We start from the raw sequence: 20,786 nt of genomic DNA, 5'->3' as shown, positions 1-20,786 counted from the left end.
TGACACCCCAGCCCCTGCCCCCCGCCGCCATGACGCCCCCCCCCGCCGTGACCCCCGCCGTGACGCCCCGCCCCCTGACCCCGGCCCCGGCGGCGCCGCGCGCTCCCCGCCCCCGCCGCGCTCCCGGGGCTCCCCCCCTCGCGGCGCCGCAGCCAATGAGCGGCCGCCGCCGCATCCGGGGCCCCGCGCGCCCCCCCGCCCGCTCGCGCTCGGCCATGGCGGAGGTGAGTGAGCCGCCGGCGGGGTCGCGCCGGGCCGGGCCCCTCCCGCAGGGCTGCCGCCGCCGGGGCCTCGAGCCGCCCGGGCCGGGCCGGGCGGGGGGCGCCGGGGGCTGGAGGGGCCGGCGGAGTGGGGCAGCGGGCCGGGGGCGGCGGGGCCGGGCCGGGCCGGGCCGGGCGGGGGCCAGGGAGGTAGCGGGCGGCGGGGGGCGGGCGGCGGGGGGGTGCAGCGGGCGGGGGGGGGGGAGGAGGAGGAGGAGGAGGTTGGGGTGCAGCGGCTGGGGGTCGAGGTTGGGGTGCAGCGGGCAGGGGGAGCAGGTCGGGGCGCAGCGGCTGGGGGCTGGCAGAGACCACTGGGGTGATGGTTCAGTGAGGGAGGAGCAGTTTGGCTGAATACCCTGGGAACTGGTGCGTTTGTGTTGGGGGACCACTAGAAAGTGCTTGAGTTTAGGGAAGTAGCCTCTGCTCTTTGTGGGGAAACAATGGAAACTTGGGGAATTGGCGAAAGCGTCTGGGGGTGGAAGGGAGAGAGCAGGCTGGGACGTGTGGATGCTGCTGGGCGCAGGGAGGGGAGCAGCTGGGGATGCTCAAGACTGGGGCTAGTGAGTGAGGGTCACCTTTGGTGGCAGCTTGGAGGAGGTGTTGTGGGACATGTGGGGAGAAAGCTGTTGAATTGGGAGAGGTGCTAGAAATGGACTTTAGACCTGGGTAGTCATGAGAAGTATCTAGGGCTGGAGGCTATTTAGGGATGTAGAGTAGTGGGTCGGACTACAGGGACCGGAGCACTCATGGGAGATGTTTTTTCCTGCTGGACAGCAAAGATCAGAAAAGCAAAACGAAGTATGTAGTGGCAGAGAAAGAAGCTGGAGCCCTTGTGATTTTAGTGCGGTAGGCTCTAACAGCACTTGAATGGGATAACTAGGAAATTTGGTGTCAAAGCGATGCACAACTGTTCGAAAGGGAGTAGCAAAGGATGGAAGTGAACAACAGGGTCTGAGTAGCAGAAGAGAAAAGCGTAGAGGTAGGGAAAGCAAGAACAGGCTGTGGAAGGCAGGAGGAATGGCTTGGGTGAATGGAACAGGAGATGGGTTTGCTGCTAAGAGGGATGTTTTGATGAGGTGGACTTAGTCTCTTGTGCTGTGTTGCTGGGTTGGGATGGCCATACTTCCTCTCCTGTTGTGTCATTGTGTTTGTATTGGCGCATTGTGGTGAGACGTTATTCCTGTCACTTCACCATACTCGTGGTTGGTGATGCCATCTCCTATCATTTCTTGACATCTCTTTGAAATATCTTTGTGCTATTACAGTGGTGGTTGTGGCACATCAATGGTTCACTTCTGTCATGAATCCTTGTGGTGACCACAACTTGGGAAAAATAATGTCGTGAAGACATCAAGATAGCTCGCTGCGCTGTCACAGGATTTCTGGGAATGCTGCTAGCTGAGACAACATCCATTCCACAGCAAGGCTTCATTTTCAGGGTTTACACTAGCATTTTGGATGAGGAAGTTGCCATCTGGCCTACTGTAGTGCCACAAAGCAGTATCCATGATGGGTTGGTCTTCACAGTGGCCTTTGGTGAAGTGTCAAGGATGCTGCATTCATCTTTGTGCTGAAATGTTATCTCAGCGTGTTATCACGCTAACATAACGCGTTGAAGTGTCGCCTTAGCACACTGTACCAAATCATCAGTTGAACACACAGTGGCTTTTTGATCTTGGAGAGATCCAGGACCAGTCATTATCTCAGAGATGAGGTTTGAACTGTGCAGGATTTTTGCTGCGAAATTGCAGCTGCGTGTGATTTGGACACTGATTTTTCTGAATGGTACAGGAGATGATCTATATGTCTCGTCCTTCATTAATTTTTTGCTCTTTCAGATGCATAGTTGTAAAATGAATGCGTTTCCATCTACGCTTCTTCCCTGTGTGGCCACAGATAGACATCACAGAAGGCAAGTCCCTATCAAGTAATGTGGACAAGGCAAAGGAAGAAGGAGCATTTCTCTCACTGCATCTGAGATATGCATTAAACTAGCTTGGGAAACCACTTCAGTTATTAATCTAGTAGCACTGGAAAGGGAAACATTCTCTCTTTTTCCTCCCTTTCTTGCAAGAGTAGTTTCTGTCTGAAAGATTTTCTCTGATCGTTCTCTGGATAAACACAATCAGTATTGCATTGGAAAACAGCTCTGTCAGTGCAAAAAGCTTGGGCTTTTCCTCTACCTTCTTTTCCTAAAACATGACTATTGCTATATGTTTCATGTGCTCAAAAACTTGAGTGCAGGATTAAGGGGGGAGTGCTGGAGTCATCTAAAAATACAAAGATGAGAGTGAGTAATTGGTCAATGTCTGTGTAACTTTTGAGACAGGAAGGTTATTCTTACACCCAAGAGGCAGGGATTAATGGAAGGAAAGCAGCTTCTGGAAGCGCTTTTTCCAAAATTAACTGACTCGTGGATGTAAAAGCCATTTTCCAACATTATGTTACACTTTCAAAATAATTTGAGATGACTACTGTGAATGCTGGTGACCAAAACTGTCAGTATCACCAGCAATAGGATCATCTGTACCTTATCGAAGTACCATTCTTGATCTAGAGATATCTGTTAATGCCTTGGTGTTATGCTTTCTGACACATGTAATGCTTGTTGCATTTTCTGCCTCCTGACATTTGGATTTGACATGTCAAACTGCAGCTCCCTCACCTTCAAATGAAATAACTCGGCATCACATGGCATCAGCAATCAGTGTAATCAGGAATAGTCTCTCTGCTGTCATCATTTGCATATTTAAGCCAGACCTGCCTTTCTCACCTATTCCTTTGACTTTTCTGATCTCTTGTTTCTGTGGTCTTCTGTATTTGTAAATAATTTGAGGGATGGTTCAGTTTCATGCATGTTTGAGTTAGAGTGTGAAAGTGGGCTATTTGCTTTGTCTGTCACTTGTTTATTCTTTTCTCAGTCCAAACACAGCTTTGCTAATTACTTTATGGTGACTTTCAGCTCACTGCAGTTCCCACTTGCTCTAATGCTGCATTACTGCTTTGGCAGAATAAACTCGTGATTAGTTATTGGATTGTTATCTTGTCATGTTGACTATTACTCTTCATTTCAGCACCTGATCTATAATATAAGGTCTCATCATTTCTGAAGTATTCTTGACATCTTTTCAAGCCAACCCTTCCACTGCTAACAGTTTCAGTCTTCATTTTCAAAATCCTTTGCATGCAGCTCCTTATTGATCCTTGTTTGAAGGAGGCACGATCAATATATAGACCATTGTCCCAGGAAATAGAATTCTGCAGATTACTCAAGGCTAAAGACAGTAAATGTAGACCACACCCTTCTCCTTTTCATGGAACTGGGGTTGTTTGCTTGGGAAGGATTTATCCAAGAGTGTTTTGTACTTACTCACGTTCCATCAAGATCCAACAAAGGGACAATGATGCTTTCCTGAGTTATGAAGCCATCTCCCGGTATGACCATTCTCAAAATGGAGGCAGTCCTAAACTGTTCCATCCCTTTCTTTCATTATTCCATAAACTCCTCCCCCCACATTTCTCTCTCTCTCTCTCTCTCTCTCTTTTTAAGTGTACACAGTCCACTGGGCTCTGTCTGCAGCCAGATGGTGGTCTCCAGTGGGGTTATCTTGCTTCTTAATAATAGGCGGTAGGGGATGGTGAATTGCAGCGCTTGTTGTGTGTTCCACGTGGGACTAGAGGCACGCTCTTTTCACTGGTGTTCTGGTAGAGGAAAGAGCAAGAATGCCATGGTTGCTTCAAAGATTCTCTTGCTCTCTTTCTCTTGTATGGCAGTATCTTTTGCTGCCTTCCAGGCCAACAGTTGTCATGGCAGTAATTATATCTAGAAAACAACGGGCTCTGCAGTCGTGGAATTTGTAATATACGTTTCAAGACCTGAAGGCACTAATTCAGAGTTCAAAGTCTGGGGTGGTGGGGTTTTTTGTTTGTTTGTTTGATATGTACTTTGTTCTATTGGTAGAGAAGATATTTTGATTTTAACCTGTGCTTTGTTTTCTTAAATAAGTTGTAGGAGCCTAGTACTGCAGGGTTCTAGATGTCTTAGCTCCCACTGACTAAGTGAGGAATAATGTTGCACAGCTGAAGATCATAAAAAGATGTCATTGGTGACTTGGGGGGCTGACTCTATGATTTTCTTCCATAGTCAGATGCTCTCAGTCAGCTCAAAGGCATTGGTTAATTACCTGCTTGCTCCCTACCTAGGCTGAACTTGATGAACAGCATTTCCATGTCCATCAGCCCAAGGAGCAGCAGATGTTCTGGGTTGTTATCCAGGCCTCAGCCCATATTGCTGTCTGAACTTCTGACCGAGCATTGAATGCCAGAAAGCAGGTGCCTGTTCTCAGTGTCTACCTGTCTCATCCTTTTCCCACCTCGTCCATGCCACTTGCAGTCATGATTCCTTCACTGCCTGCTCAGCTGTGAATTTCTTTGCTGATCCCTCTGAGCCTTCTAAATGCAGGGAGGCATTAGGGAGAAGTGAGCATGTGTGTGGCCAGGCTGTTTCTGATTTCATCTCCAAAGGGTGGGTCAGTTTACAGAAATGCTGTCTTCAAACAAGCACGATGTGTGTTTTTAGAGTAATTGTTTGGGGCCAAAATCCTTCTTTTAAGTGTTCATGTAAGACATAAAGGTCTGAGGTCTTAAACTGATGAGAGGATAAGTACTGGTGGAGTGATGAAGATAAAAATGGAGACACCACCATATGCAGTTAGAGAGTGAGGGGAAGGTGATCAACACAGGAGAGAGAAGGCCTGGAAGAGCTGTTAAATACTCTTGACTAGAGCTCTTTTTGCATAACACAGTTTCTAATGCTATCCTGTGTGATTTCTATTACCTTTGGCTTTGAAATTAAATTAATTGCCTTTGTCGGTGGGGTTAAGTGTCTGGAGGCATGTTCTTTTTTAAGAGAGGTCTCAGCTGTATTTTTCTTTTTTCTTGAAGGCCTCGGTTGGCAGGCAGAGTCCAAGAGTGGTGCCGTACCCAGCCCACAGTCTATGTCCTGGAGAGCCTGGCCTTCAGAGTGCAGCAGGTAGCCACAGTTCAAATATGCTTCTGTTTGCTGGCCTGGTTTCCAGAGGAAACGGGACTTCTGTGATCAGTCTACCTCTTCCCTCCCTTTCTCCTTTCAATCTTTCAAACCTGTTAGTTGATTCTGATGGCATTTGACAGAGGAGAAAAGACATAAAGATACCAAAGCTTCTACAAGCGTCTGCCAGTTCTTACAGTAAGTGGTAGATAGCCTAAAAATGCCTGAAGTGAAGGAGAGGCTGCAGTGTGCATTCATATGTTACGATATTAAAGAATATAGTCAGGAGAGAAAAATACTCAGAAAACCTTCAAATTCAGCTTTCAGTCAGTCATAGGATATGAACATGTAGAGAACCAAGCTTTGCTATTTATTGCTTTTGGAAAGACTTCTTTTTGGTTTGTGTCTCCCAGCCCACTCTCTCTCCTTTTCCCCATAATCTCTTCCTCTGGCTTACCATGGCTGCACGCACACAAGAAGGGGTCATCCCAAGCCTTGTTGCACCTGAAGATGTGGTTCAGGGTGCAGCTAGTATCCAGCTTTTTCTAATCCCTGCAGTTGTGTCAATGGGATCAGCTGATCATCGACTGAACCTAGCAGAGATCCTTTCACAGAACTATGGTGTACGGGAAGAAAGGGAAGAAGAAGAAGATACTCAGGAGAAACAGAAATCCTTAGAAGAGCTGGAAAAGAGTTTCAGTGCCTCTCAGGTAAAGGCAGCAAGGGGGGGTAAGGGGAATTACCATTCGGATTTTCTTTTTTCCTTTGAGAATACTGGTACCAGAGACCTTCCTAGCGGGAAGCTTGCTGACTTGCTTGCTCTGCCGGTTGTATGCTGAGCTTAGGTGTGCTCAACAGTGAGGCCTAGATTTGAACTGGGATAGGAAGGAATTGGTTTGCCAGCAGGTGACAGCAGTAAAGTTTGGAGTCTTCATCTGCTAGAAAGCCAATCTGACAAGGTAGTATTCACCCACCTTGCTGAAGAGCCATTAGCTGTTGGGTGTATGTGCAATGCCCATTTCACAGTGGAGGAAGCACAAAGAAGAGATGACTTGATCCTTCTGTGGGGTAGTCCTCATGGAGCCCTCAATGGAACACAGAGCATAAGATTTCTTGGTAACAGATTGTCTCTTCAAGTGTGGCACAAGGATAGCATAGGGATTTGCTCTTTCCTTTCTTTTTTATAAATACAGTTATGCTGTTTGGCACCTCTTCACCAGTATGAAATCTAAAATAAAAAATATATGTAAAAAGTGCCTTTGGCCATACTGCTTTGGGGTAAAAGTTCTTGGGTTATCCATGGCTTTGAGAAGAGCAGATTGTGATGGATCCTGATAGACCATGCCTCCTTCTGGCCTCCATCATTACACAGCATTATCCAAGGCAGTTCAGAGCCCCCAGAAGAGCAGAGCTGCCTTGACTGCCTCTGCATATCTCTGTGTTTGCTACAGCTGGTGTTATACTCGGTGATTGTTCCATTCCTGATGAAGCTTTGTCCTCCTCTCGCTCAGAGCAGTGAAATGCCGTTCGAGGAGCTGCTTGCACTTTATGGCTATGAGGCATCTGATCCCATCTCAGAGCAGGACAGCGAGAGCAATGACATTAGTCCAAATCTCCCAGATATGACTCTAGATAAGGTAAGAGCAACTGTCTGCTTGTGTGTACACTCTTAGCCTGTGCTATTGGTTACCGTATTGTCTTAGAGTTTCAATTGTCTAGTAGCTCCTCTGCATTCAAAGGTCTAGGACTTGTATTTCAGTGGGATTTAGCTAATGCCAAGGGGGAGGGGACCTGCCTAATTTTGGTGTCTCAGTGAGGAATGTCAGGTGCAGAAAGGTGAATGTAAAGAGTTCAGAGGAGACTGGAGAAAGGATAACTTTTTAAAAGAGCACTGTAAAAACCTTTTATGGAACACAGATTACAGTTCTTTGTACAGAGATGTGAATCTGTACATGATGCGAAGATTCAGGGAAACTTTACATCTTCCCAGGTAAAGCTATGACTCTAGCTGAAGTATGCTTTACTCTAGGCCTCACCACACCCCTTTTTTAATTTAAAAATATTTTTCACTTTCTTGTTGTTGTTAAAAGGAACAAATAGCGAAGGATTTGCTTTCAGGGGAAGAAGAGGAGGAGACCCAGTCTTCAGCTGATGATCTGACTCCATCCGTCACGTCCCATGATGCGTCAGACTTATTCCCAAACCAGCCTGGCTGTACGTGTTGCTAATTTCTAAGTAATTGTTTTCTACTTAGATGAGAGGTGCAAGATAGGGCAAGAACTTATGTCTTTACTTTGTCACTAGGTTTCTTTGTAGTAAAAGTTTTTCACATTTCTTCTGGGGACTGTGAATAAACCGGAGCACCCATGTTTTTATCAAGCATTTAGTTAAAACATGATGATATGGAGTGCAGGTTAGCAGCAGGATCAGGAGAGAATTATGTTTAGCCGTAACCCTTAACATTGAGAGTTTGCTACGTGCTGTAACCACTGGGACAGCCACACAATTGAAATGGGTTGATGAGGAACTTTTCTTTCACTGCCAGAGTTTTCTATGGAATAATAAAATGTTAGGATTGGGCACAGAACTACAGTCTGAAGGATCAGCACTTGATCTGATGTCTCTAGAAGAGAATAAGTTTAGTAGTACTAGTGGTCCAATATATTGTGGCAATTCCTAAGTATCTGTGATTCTAATGTTAGGAATATGCAGGAAGACAAAGTACACAAGAACGACTCAGCATAAAGTGATTTTCTCCTTCCCCTATAACTGCAGAATGAGGGAGTCTGAGCTCCCCAGGTTGGTCAGTACCACCCATGTGGCAAGGGTGCAAATTCTGTTGTTTGGAAGGAGAAAGTGAGAGTCTGGTAAGTTGTCACTGAGAACCTTAAAGTAACTTGAGGACAGAAAATAAAGGGAAGAAGAGGGAACACAGAGCAAGCAATAGAAATAAACCATTTTATACCTACAGAAAATCTTTCTTTCCCTCAAAGCAAACAACTTTCTTGCTGATGAAGACAAAGAGCCCTGTTCATCTCCATGTGCTTCCTCCATGGCTGAGGATTCAGAGGAGGATTCCATCCCATCCAATGAGTGTAAGAAGGTAAATGATCTAAGTGCATCCAGAAGGGGAACTAACGCTACCTATGTCTCAGTTTGAGGAAAGCATGGCACCAAAGCCCGGCGATGTTCCCCTGAGACTGCCCCTTTAATTTTCTTGTATTCACTGCCTTGAGTTTTGTGGAAGGCGGTAGCAGACATGGATTAAAAGTGTGCTTTTTGGTATGATCATGAAATCTGTATCTGAAACTATCATCTGCTTCAGGTACGGAAAAGGCCACTGTGCCTTGGTAAGTCAAAACTGCACCCAGTAGCCCTAGAAAGGTGAAATGCTTTGCAGTATGCCCAACAGGATTTACTGAGCGGAAACTATCTTACAAAAGAGAGGAGCAGATTTCCAAATTAATTCTGGGTGCAAAGGTTGCAGGAAACCTGTTGTATTTCTTTATCTCCAGCAATAGCTGAAGACTGGTTCTTTTCCATCCGTCCATATTTAACACTTAAACTAAAAGTAAATCCCTAAGGTCCCCAGGGTATAATCTCATTGTTTGTAAATCTTTTTGTTACCCTGTAAAATAGTCAGGCTTCCCTAGAAGGAACAGTGACAGTGGGGACCACTGATATATAAATAGGCCTCATGCTGTGGTAGTCCCTAAACCATGAGGTATATTTCAGTACCTACATAGTGCACATTCTTTTTGGATTTACCACTTCTCTGTGATGATGTTTCAGGAGATCATGGTTGGACCTCAGTACCAAGCTACTGTTCCCATCCTTCACTTAAACAGGCACAGTGAAAAAGGTGAGGCAACTTGCTTGGTGTATCTTGTTTGGATGCAGGGCTGCTGGTGTGGGCACTTGATGGGGCTCTGGTTCACCAGTTCAGTTCCATATCTCTAGGTTTGGCACCTCTGGGTGTTGATAAGAAAACTTACAGCTGTACCAGAGCTAGCTTTAAACCAGCTTATTTGAATGTGGCTAGTAATACATCTACAGAAGTAGAAGGGCTCAGTCAAAACTGGATTGGTTTGATAGGTTTGGAGGGGGGGTGGTCCCAGCTGTGAACAAAGAGAGGGAATATCCTATTTGAGATATTCTAACTTTTTTTCTGATTTTCTTCTAATTTATTTTTTTTTTCTTACATCCTTCTTAACAAGTAAGTTATTTTCATTCAGTACTCCCTGGAGCTGATCAGTTTTCAATTTGGTAGGGTGTCTACAAAGTAGATGAAGGTGACTTGATTGGCAGATTGTGTCTAATACTAGTGCAATACTAGCACCAGCTGGTTGAGTTTGTGAAGAAGGTAGCTAACAGAAAGCCTGCTCTTTAGAAATGACTCACTTCCTCCCTGGTTCTTTTAACCTAGCAGATTCTAGATGAGTTAGTTAAGGGAGATAAGTTACCAGTTTTGAAGACACTGTTTCAGACTTATTCAATACAATGTTCAAAATTTCTTACTGTTACTGACCCAGGAAGTTTAGGGTGCTGTCAGCTTTCTATATTGAAGACCACAGATTTGGTGCTTGTTCTCCATTGCCTGTATGTTTGCATCAGTGTGAAATGAGAGGAAACTGTTAACAGATCCAGTTGAGGCCTTTTGTGCCCTGTATGTACTTCCTCTGACCTGATATTAATAATCCTACAGGGCAGGGGAGAATTGGTTCCTTTGCCTGTAGAAATAAGTGAACAAATAAAGTACACTGCTTGGTAATGTTTTTGTCTGAATAGAAAAATTTCTTTGACTTTGTTTTTTTATTGCAGTTTTTTTTTCTTGCTTTCCTTTGTGCTGTTATTTTACTTAAACACCTCTCTGCGTTGTTGTGTGCTGTGTTCTCATGGACTAAGAGCCTTGAAAGCTGGGACAAGAATCACTTAGTGATGCAGTGTGCTGCTGCTATTCTGTGTGGGTGGAGGAGCATTACAAGCTAGCACAGGGTAGGACAGCCTTGCAGCTGCTTAGTTTTTTGTCTAGGGCAGAGAGAGGGTCTGCAGCCTAGGCCAGGGTTGTACCTTAAAGCTGTATTTGCCTCCCACTCCTTTTGTTTACTGTGCTGAGGAAAAGACACCTTAGAATCTAAGTTTTATAAGTTGCCAATGTTAACGAATCAAAGCAACAGTCTTTGAGAACATGGTAACAAAACCCTTGTCATCAGCCAAACCTTCTGAAAAAGTTGAAACAAGCAGAGTCCATGCTTAGGGCTCTAAAAGAGCTATAAAGAGTCAGGAGGGAAAATGCTCTACCTTCACACTGATGGTTGTAAGCTCTAATGCCAGATTGGAGTCTAAGCGAAGATTTACCCTCTCCTTCTGTCTCTCAAAAGCAGTGGAGTTCTTTGTTTGATCAGCTTATTTCAGTGTTTTTTCTGTTAGCCTATGAGAATGAAGATCAGCTGCTTTGGGACCCAAACATACTCCCTGAGAGAGAGGTTGAAGAGTTCCTGTACCGTGCAGTGAAGCGGAGATGGGACGAGCTGTCTAGCAGCACCCTCCCAGAAGGAGAGATGGTGAAGGACAATGAACAGGTAAATACAGGGGCTTCTTGCAGATAATCAAATGATGCTGGCATAGCACATAGTGGAATGCTGCTGTTGGAGACAGAGAGTGTGAACAGGGTGCTTCTGAGCTGTTGAAATGAGGGACAGGGTCCTACAGAGATCCTGAATGAGACCCACTTAAAAGAGAGCGAGGCCTAGCTCCTGTGATCCTCTCCTGCTTCATGGATAGGTGAGAGACTGCTTCTCAACTGCAGGCCAAGGAGGCTGCTCACCCTGCACTGTGCAGTTTTGGGAAGATAGGAAATGGCCATGGTGGATCAGACCACAGGCCTGTCTAGCTTAATACTTTTTTCTCCAAGGCAGTTAAGAGCTGCTTGTGGAAAGAATGTAACAGACTGGGCAGGTAGAGGGTAGATACTGCTTTGACTGTATTCTCCAAGCAACCTATAAACTCTGAGCCAGTGCTTGCAGCAAGACGATCCTTTTGGACCCATCCTCTATAAAATGGTTGGATTCTTTCTGAAGCCAGCAGAAGATCAAACATTTGGCAAAGAAACTTCAGAGCAGTTCGTTTTCCTTTAAATTAGCCAGATTAGATTATCTTGGTAAGTCCTGGTATCTGCAGAAGCGCAGAGGCAGTAGTTTTTAGAGCTGTTGGTAGAACCGCTTCTGTTCAGTCTCAGGGTTTGTAATCCAGTGACCTAAAAAGTGGAACAATCTATGCTGGTGGTCAAGGTTGGGGTAGTAGTTATGTGGCTCCTGGGAAGAACATGTTTTACAAGGCAAATATCACGAACAGGTTTGCTTGTGGTGTGTTGCTGTGGCACGTGCTGTCAGCCATGTTTTGTTTTGTTTCGTAGGCTCTGTATGAATTGGTTAAATGCAACTTCAATGCAGAAGAGGCACTACGGAGGTTACGGTTCAATGTGAAGGTTATCAGAGGTGAGAAACCCTCCTATTTGGATTCTGCCCCAAACATCAAGGTACACACAACTTTCTTTTTAGGTCCTATAGATCTCCTCCAATTCCTCTTTCCTTCTGTTATAGATGAGCTTTGTGCCTGGAGTGAAGAAGAGTGTAGAAATTTTGAACACGGCTTCAGGGTCCATGGGAAAAACTTTCATCTTATCCAAGCAAACAAGGTAAGGATGCTCACCCCTGCATTGCACTAAGACAAAGGGAAGGAGGCATGTGCATTTGCACCAGAAGTATGTTTTGAGCCTTGGCTAATGCAGGAAGTTCAGGACTGCTGAGTTCCAATCCCAGACTTTGTGTTGACTCATACTAGCAGGTGATGGGCTGTTCACTGCCCTGCTCTGCCTTATTTTCCAGGTGGGAGAAGTCACAAACAACACTGACCTACATGAGTGATGTCAGTTAATTACTGATTAGCCCTTTCTGGAGTCTCAAAAGTTCTTTCCAAACTCTCAGCCCTTGCAGTACTTCTGTGAATGAGTGAGTTGAGCATGTGGATGTTTTGTAAAGTCCCCTGGGGTCCTCTAGAATGAAAGATGCTTTTGTAGGGTGAACTGGGCCCCAGGACATATGCTGCTGTGCTGGGAGTTGGCAGAACCAGAGAGTCCAGTTCTACCACTGATTCATTGTGGGCATGTTGACACTGGCCAGTGAAAATGGATTCAAGTTTGCTCTCTTGCTGTTAACTGTGCTACTGGAAGCACAGGGAAGTCCTGCGTAAATGTACTGTGTGTGAACCCACACTGGGGTCTGCAAGAACAATTATTCACCATGGGGAGTTCCTTCTCTGGGCGATACCACCTTGGAAATTTCAGTATCTACTTCTGTTCTGCAGTGTAGATGTGTCCACAGTGATGTAAATCACTGTAATGCATTTAATTTTCTGTACTGGTAAAATGGCAGAACAATCCTTGCTTTGTGAGACATACCTTGGTGCTTGGGATTCTGACTATGATGTTTCCCCTCAGGTCCGCACCCGGTCAGTGGGGGAATGTGTGGAGTATTACTACATGTGGAAAAAGTCAGAGCGCTATGACTACTTCACTCAGCAGACTCGTTTAGGAAGGAAGAAGTACGTCCTCCACCCTGGAGCCACGTGCGTGGAATATTCTCACACTAAAATTAGTAATATTGACTTCCCAGTAAAGATCCCTGCTGCCAGGCACCTCTGCTTTAAAGACTGTGCTTTCTGCTGTAGAAGGTTTCTTGGGTGGTAGCATGAAGAGATGCATTGGTTGTACTCGGAACATACACTGCTGTTAGTGTGGGGGAGGGAAAAAGCGGTTATTTGCTAAGATGTGGACTTTCTTGTGTCAGAAAATACTGCTTTGTTTCAGACAAATGCATTCACAAGAAAGATTAAGGTTAAAGTCAGAGATTCAGGGCTGATCTCAAGAAATAACTCAGTGCAATGAAGTTTGGGGAAGGGAATTTCATAAGTGCAAAAATACTCGATTCTGAAATTTTGGAGCCCGAATTCATTTCTTTGCCTACCACCCTTTGAGGCAGATCCTTCACTTTGAAATCTATGCTAATTACAGCAAATACTTTTCAAAAAGTTGAAACTGAAATGTTTTTAAAAGGTCAAAATGAAATACTTCAGTTGAATCCATTAAAAATATTAGATGTTAGACCATGAAAATATATGAAATCTTGGCTTTTTTCTCCTGACTCAAGACAGGAAAATATTTGAAATCTCAGAAATTCCCCCAGGGTGGGAAATTTTTTTCTTCTCTTTTGCTTTTTGCTAGCACACTAATATTGTTACAACCCATTGCAGTCATTCTATGGAGATGACTGTTCCCTGGGGAGAGTATTTGACCATTTGTTACATTATGGAAGGGGCTGAGGCTCATGGAGACCTGGGGGTGGGCAGAGCTCTTTGTTTTGGAAAGCTGCAGAGCCCATTCTGGCTTAACGTGCTGGTCTTAGCCCTGCTGACTTAATTGCAATCGCCCCAGTGCGGAATCTAAATTGGGCTCTGCATACTAGGAGGGGGATGGACGTTCATTCTAGTGAGGCCCTTTCAGCCCCATTGCTTTATCTGTTGGTGGGTTTTAATCTCGGTCGTTGTTTTCCCTGCCTGCATCTCTCTGCTTAATGGATGGCTGCAATACTATCTGTCTTTCCCCACAGGGATTTCGCCGACAATGACTTGGATGGGGGTGAAGTAGAAAATGCTAGTCGTTCTCGGAGCTCCCCACCAATTCCCTCTGCCACTAGCTGCCTGGACTCTCACTTTGGTCAAGATCAGCTAGCAATTGAGAGCGCAGGTAACTTCTTCTCTCCGTCTGTCATGGGGATAACACCTCTTCATCACTACGCAGCATACAGCCTCCTTTGCCTTTCCCCTGTCCCCATGATCCAGCTGTTGCTCTTCTCCCCTCACCTTGCCAGTGTGTTCATTCTCTGTTCTCTATCAAATACCAGTCCAGTGCAGTTTGGTGTGAGTAAAGGAGACTTGTCTGTCTCTGCAATGACCAGCAGTGATTTTTAAAAGATTTGGTCCTGCTTCAGGCACAGACGCATGGCCTAAACGATTCCCAAAGCAAGGGAATTTGCACTACTTTAGGCACCTGAATTAGGCATCTGCTTTAGTGGAGACAGACAACTCCTTCAGACATTGGTTCATGGCACCAAAAATTAGACTGTGCTTGTGAACTGCTTTCAGAGAGCTGGTCTTTCCCTCCACTAACTGCAAAGGCAGGACTCCAAAGTTCTGTGTAATACACCCCACCTTCCCAAGGTCCCTGTTCCGTTGTTCAGTGATCACCCTATCAGGTGGAACGTGAGGTTTAGAGACTGTTGTTGGAAAAGCTGATTCAGACTGGCTCTGAGAAGAATTTTGGCCTGAAGTGGATTCATCCCCTTTCACCATTTTACCACAGACTGGGACTTTGTGGAGGCACCTCCCAAGGGGCGTAGGTTTGGGGGGACAGGATTTAGGACTGGGCATGTCTTGGAATGTCTCTGTGAGATTTCCTTTAATTTCCATAGAAACACTGATGTCTTCCCATCTGCTGGCTGTATCTTGCTTTTCTTCAGTAGTTGCTGGCAGGGATCTTGGTTGCTACAGTAAAGAAACAAGCAGCTATGCCGCACTGTGCCATCAAATTCATATTGTTGCGGTTAGGTGGGATTGAACTGGGTTCTGTTTTCATGTTATGGAGGCACTCTAGTTTTTTTTCACTTGCTGTTCCCCACCCTCTCTTCCTCCTTGTTTGGCTATCCATCTCCCATATGTTTCCCTCTTTTGCGGTGTGCAGAGCCCCTGAGCGTGGAGAGCACAGCCTGCAGCCTGGGCAGCATGAGCGAATCGGGGCAGGGCTATGAGTGCAGTACTCCTTCAGAGACAAATTGTTCCTTCGACCCCACAGAGGAGACGTCCTCAGGCACCATCTCAGCTGCTTGCACACGACATACTGTCAACCCCTCAGAAACGGGGCTCTACGCTTTGCCACCGGCAGTACCAGGACTGGCAGAGAAGCAGGAGACGTTGCAGAGCTCTGGTGAGACGATAACCATGGACTTCACTCTCCCTGCAGATATTAATGAGGGTTTGCCTTTAATTGCTGGCCCTGTGGATTTGGACAGAGACCCAGAGGCAGTGGTGGCCCCTGCGCAAGTGTCCTTATCGGTCACGGATTTTGGCCTCATTGGCATCGGAGATGTAAATAGTTTTCTGACTGCTCATCAGGCCTGCCCAGCACCTGTGGCTCGGTCAGAGCCTTTGTCACAGTGAGAGTCTCCAGTCACAAACTTGTCACAGACCCAGCAAGGACTTTGACTTGACTGAGTGAAATCCTGGAACTTCCTCTGTTCCATGGGGATGGTTTGGAGCTGTTGGTCAGAATCTGTCTTTCCATCCTCCTTGATCCAAGGCTACAGTGAAACCAAACACCTTTCTGCTCTAGTGTTTTCTGGCACAATCACACAAAGCTGGTGGCTGGCTTAAGTGAGGGGGGAGCCCATGACCCCCCAGTTCATTGGCCATGTGTCACCCCAGGTTATGCCAGGCTGTTCAGAGAGTCCCTGCCCTCAGGACAGTGGAATTGTCCTTTGGTACCAGTGGGACAGCCTGGTACAGCGAAGATGTTTTCAGAACAGGGATATATCATGGGTGCTTCAGGGGCTGGGGCAGAGGATGCAGTATGGCGGTCCGAGAGCTTAGGAAATCCACAGGAAGCACAGTCCACCCAGGCTGGAGGGCTGTTTGCCTGCAGAGATGGGCATGGTGATGCCAAAGGCAGATGAGTCGTGGCTGTTCACCCACAGATACTGTGTCGCAATAGAAGTCACTCTCCCTGTTCCTCTTCTAACAGCTATCCTGCACCTACCGAGCTGTGAATCATGACAGGGATGCACACTGCTGTTTTCTAACCTTTTGGAGCTGTTTCTGTCTTTCTGCCCACACCATCGTCAGCTCCAGATGAGATGTGGCCTATTCCAGCCCCTTGGCTAAAGCTTCAGATCTTGGAAAGAGGTGCTGTGTGGTGAGGTAGCATTGTGTGCACCTAGTCCTTCCCACCCTTCCTTCCAGTGCTCTGCCATGGGCTGGGCCATGGAGAACTTGTGCTAGAAATAAAGGGAGTGTCTAGACTGACAAAGTGATGTTGGCCCTCAGAGTGCTGCAGTGCTGCCACTTGTGTTATTGGCAGTGAAAGACTTGACCCTTACTGGTTCTGCTGCATTACAAGAGGGTTAAATGCAGACAAAAACCTGTGTAACTTCCCAGCTTGTTCCAAGCAGGTTGTCAGCTGTGAAAGAAGGAAAGAGGAGGACCAGAACATGAGAAGGGGTGGCAAGAAGGGGATGCCTCCTACTTTTTTGGATGACTGAAGCTAGAATTCTGAAAGGGAGAAATGGAGAAGCAGAAGCTGCTTCTGAACAGAAGGTGTCTGTAAGGAGGTAGCTCTCACCTGCTGTCCTGTCCCCAGCACGTGCCCTGCACCTCCCTGGGGCAGTGCTATCGAACCTGGGCAAGCTGAAAGCATGTATATGCATCCTCAAAAGGCAGGAGGGCTTTCAGCCCTGCTATCTCGTTGGAGTGGGTGGGACTTACCCATAGCAGGACTGTGCAGCCTCATTACTCGTCTGTGGGAGCACACTGCACACATCCCAGGCAGGAGGTTTCTCAGCTCCCAGGGCACGAAGTCTAGGAAACCTGCGCTAGCAGAGGCCCAGGAAGGAGCACACCAGTCCCTGGGCTTCCCTGCCCCTCTCCACCCCCTTCCGCTCTTCTGAAACGTCACAAAATGAAGCTCTCTCTTCTGAGAGGAAAGTAGTGATGCTTCAAGGAGGTGACAAAGGTGGCAATGCATGCCAGTGAGGTGGCCAGATGCTGGCACACGGTGTTGGAGTCCAGAGCTTCTTAGCTTCCCAGGTGTATTCCAGATCTGGGGTTTGCCACTGGCTTAAATTCACATGTTCTCATTCCCTTTTCCCCTGTGCAGGGAACACTGCCTACCAACTTGCTGGGCAGGGCTCTGATGTAGATGTTCCCCTCCTCCAGCTACTTTCGGGATTTGGGAAAGGGGCTTGTGATGAGGTTTTTGTTATTTTGGTAGATGCCTTCTGGTTGTTACCCTGCAATTAGTTCTGCTGTCCGTGGTCTTGAAAGATGACTAAAACCATTAGCCTGGATCTTCCCCCTTACCCAGCCATGCGTAGCTGCATTCACCCCTGTAGTGGGAGCATGGAGACAGCATCAGACAGCTTCCCAAGATGACTTAGCATCGGATCTTGTCTCTCGTTCCAAACCCCAGATCTGTTTCGCCTGCGTTGGCAGGGAATTGTTTTGGTCCCTGGCTAGCTCTGCTTAGAGGTGCTGAGTCCAAACACACACAGTTGTCTTGACCAGGCATCACTTTGTGAAGCAGATGTGCTAAATCCAAGGTCTCCACACTGGCTGCTCCCAATTGCTGGAAAGAGAAAGCAAATATGCGTGCTCGCTCCATAGTGGAACTTCCCCAGGCTTTAATTCCCCTTTTCTGGGGGAGAAAGGAAGCTTCCCTGGCTGGAAGGAGAAGAGGAGGCAGGGGGAGAGCATCTGGAGCCCTCCTGGGGAGGGCTAGGCCTTGGCATCTCCTCTCCGTCAGTCAAGAACATTCTTAGTTTTCCTGAAACCATTTTTCTTTGGTTTGTTTCAAGCCCTAATAACAGGAGAGGCAGAAATGTCTCTTATTTATGTTCTTCAGTGTTGTTTACAGATTCGCATGGGGTCTTTCAACATGAGTGTGGCGCTCTTTCCATATAACATTTTGGGAAAGGGGTGGAAAGGGCTGGGACAGGGAGGGGGAGTCACTTTCGGTTTTGGGATTTTTTTGTTTGGTTGGTTTTTGGTTTTTTTCTTTTGGTTTGGGGGTTTTCTTTTTCCTTCTTAAAAAGCACATTCACTTTGAGCCGCTCTCAATGCTGGACTCTTTTCCAACCCCTCCCCCCCAAGCCCTACACTGTGAAGTGATACTGCCTTGAAGACCCCTCGCCGTTATTTATTTAATTAAAAACCTAATTTGAAAGTGAACAGGAAGCCTGTCTTGTTTTTGCAGACCGAGGCGTCACAGACCTGTGCATAGTGATGGCAGAAGTGGGGAAAGGGGTCTTTGCCTTTTCTGTCTGATCCTTCCCCTACCCTGGGCAAGTGCTCTTTTGGCAAAGGCTGAATCTTGTGTGCACAGAAGAGCATTTTGGAAGCCGTAGGCGGAAGAAGATGTCCGTGTTCAGCCATATGTGGTCTCTAAGAGAAAGAGCTTCAAGGGCAGGTTGTGTGGCTGAACACTGCTTCAGGCTCGTCCTCTGGGAGTTGGCAGGTCAGGTAACAATCTTGGAGCCCCTGCGGGATTGCGTCTTCGCATCTTGGATGCTCAGATTACCGACTGATGCCTGCATCAGAACAGCCCGGGGAGTCCTGGTATATTCCTCACATAGAAGCTGAATTTGACCTGCTCTTAAACGCAGCCAGTTCTACCTTGTAAAGAGCATCTTCATCCAAGGATCAGTGAAGAACTGGTACCTCCAGCCTGCCCTGCCCGGCCTCAGGTCAGTGGTAAGATACAGGTGGTCCCTGTGGCACGAGTCTGAGTGAGCCGGCCCCAGCGACTGCCGTTCTTTGTTACGGGAGGGTTTGGGGCTGGTTCACGGGTAACCTGCTTCCTCAGTGTTGCTTGGCCCCTGCTCTCTCTGTTGAGCCAGGAGAGATCGAGTCCCAGCTAGATATAATCCCTGGCTGAAACACCTGGTCCCAAAACCTGCATTAGAAGACCTGCCAGTGCTTCGTACCAGGGATGCCATCATGGCCTGAAAGGAGGCCCAGCTTCCTTGGCTTAATTTACCCTCCCAGTTGTGTGTGTGGAGGGGAGGGAGCTGTTCATTGCTCTTACAGGTGCCCTGAGTCCTCTGAAACCTGGCAACCTTTGGAGAGTTGGGGGGGGGGGGGATGCCCAGCCACGTCTCACCGGCTTCAGCCAGAAATAACATCCTGGAGGTGAGGGAAATGTTCCTGCTAGAACTGCTTTGTATGCTCCTGTAGGAAGGCTCGTTCCTCACCACAAAGCCCCTCTGTTTTGTCAGAAAACCCTCGACTTCTGTTCCCCTCACTAGGTCTGATGCCTGTTGCTGTCAGCCTCTTTGGTCTGTGGAGCGCTCCAAAATTTGGGCAGTGAATTGGGCAGCTGCCTGAGGCCAGCCCGGATCTCTGGGCAGTGCTGGGAGGGACGCTTGGACCATCCAGTTCCTGCAATGCAATGTTACCCTGCTTCTGTGACCGATCAGATCGGATTGGCTCTCATCTTCTGCCTAAGAGCTTTGGGGTGGGAGAAAGGGGCTCTCGGGACTCTGTTCTGCTCCTGAACTCTCTCACTCACAGCCCCCTGCCCAGCTGGAAAATTACACCCCCAAACCGGCAGGAAATAGGCAAACCCACCCTTCTCTTTTGGAAACTCTCCATCCTGTGCACTTCTCGTGGCAGCTCAGCCAGAGAGGGCAGAGGCGGCTGCCTGGCAGAACACAGAAACGCAGCTCTTGTGCCTGGCGCCCGGCGGCTGCAGCAGGGCAGGAAGGGTGGGCGTCCCTGCTGCACGGACGGGAGCAGCCCCCGGTGCAGTGCAGCGCGCCTAGGGCTCACGAGCAGAGCTAGAGCTGAGCTTCGTCTGTCCCTGAAAACAGGGCCTGTTGGCAGCTGCTGCACAGGACTCTGGACACGCAGATGGGCTCCTGGCTGTGCTGCAGCAGAGGCCAAGGGTGTGAATGTGGGCACTTCCGAGGGCGCAACAGACAGGAGGATGTTCCCTGCTTCCTTCCCGGCCAGGAGGAAGAGGCTGGTCTGCTCAGAGCTCGGCAGCTCCTTTGGCAGCAGGGCTGGGCCCAGCCTGCAGCAGGAATTCAAGATTTGCTCCTTGGGCTTTTCCATCATCCCCTGCTCCGGCGTCATGGGCTTTTCCATCATCCCCTGCTTCAGCGTCACGACAGCCCACGATGGCCCACCTGCCCTTTGTTTGATGCGAGATGCGTGGCGGCGTTACGATGCTCTTTCCGTTTGGATGTCCTGGTGGGGAGGAGCTGTTTGTTTTTTCAGGAGCCGTCGTGTTAGCAGCCCTTGCAGAAGGCAGTAGGTGTTTTGCAGGAATTCAGCCGGATCCAGAGATCCCAACTGTGACAACCTGCCACTCCGTCCCCTCCCGCTGCAGCCCTGGCAAGCACCTGGGGTGTATTGGCAAGCCGGGCTGAGCCTCCGTGGCAGGGCTCGAGAAGCTGCGGCTCGGAGGGGTGGCCGGGGTCCCAGGGCAGGGCAGGCAGCTGGGAAGCCCCAGCCCTGCCGGGCAGTCAGTGCCCAGGAGTGCCCGGGACCGGGATCCATCACAGGTGCGCAGAAATCTTCCAACAGAACCAAACGTAGTGGGAAAACAGTTCTGGGAGCCTGAAATGTTGTGGAGATGTTTTGGGGTTGGCAAACTCTTGCCGGGTCAGAGG

The 20,786-nt window shown here is 47.8% G+C and overlaps 1 protein-coding gene across 6 annotated transcripts; it reads left to right on the top strand.

Moving 5' to 3' along the window:
• The first annotated feature begins 142 nt into the window (after positions 1-142).
• Positions 143-18,342, top strand: MIER2 (MIER family member 2). Of its 6 annotated transcripts, XM_064497590.1 has the most exons (14): positions 143-224; positions 4,464-4,592; positions 5,205-5,292; positions 5,848-5,999; positions 6,741-6,926; positions 7,380-7,503; positions 8,283-8,392; positions 9,082-9,151; positions 10,705-10,871; positions 11,705-11,786; positions 11,892-11,986; positions 12,788-12,915; positions 13,956-14,092; positions 15,086-18,342. In XM_064497590.1, exons 4-14 carry the CDS (start codon positions 5,856-5,858, stop codon positions 15,559-15,561), a joined length of 1,719 nt encoding a protein of 572 aa, XP_064353660.1. In that variant the 5' UTR covers positions 143-224; positions 4,464-4,592; positions 5,205-5,292; positions 5,848-5,855; the 3' UTR covers positions 15,562-18,342. The 6 variants fall into 6 exon arrangements, with proteins under 6 accessions (XP_064353660.1, XP_064353655.1, XP_064353659.1 ...); XM_064497589.1 differs by lacking the exon at positions 4,464-4,592 and having other exon boundaries at positions 157-224; positions 6,801-6,926; positions 10,720-10,871; positions 12,788-12,891; XM_064497588.1 differs by lacking the exon at positions 4,464-4,592 and having other exon boundaries at positions 157-224; positions 6,801-6,926; positions 10,720-10,871.
• The last annotated feature ends 2,444 nt before the right edge of the window (positions 18,343-20,786 follow it).

This window comes from Dromaius novaehollandiae, chromosome 25, assembly GCF_036370855.1.
Source record: "Dromaius novaehollandiae isolate bDroNov1 chromosome 25, bDroNov1.hap1, whole genome shotgun sequence".
NCBI lineage: Eukaryota > Metazoa > Chordata > Aves > Casuariiformes > Dromaiidae > Dromaius > Dromaius novaehollandiae.
Note: the sequence above shows the minus strand (reverse complement) of the source record. Positions and strands in the feature narration are given on the sequence as shown.

Bases quoted from the DNA above. Each gene is read 5' to 3' on its own strand.
- MIER2 (XM_064497585.1), top strand. From the start codon at position 156: ATGAGCGGCCGCCGCCGCATCCGGGGCCCCGCGCGCCCCCCCGCCCGC. The intron at 225-5,204 runs GTGAGTGAGCCG...TTTTTCTTGAAG, and splicing joins CGCGCTCGGCCATGGCGGAG to GCCTCGGTTGGCAGGCAGAG. The intron at 10,872-11,704 runs GTAAATACAGGG...TTTGTTTCGTAG, and splicing joins TGGTGAAGGACAATGAACAG to GCTCTGTATGAATTGGTTAA.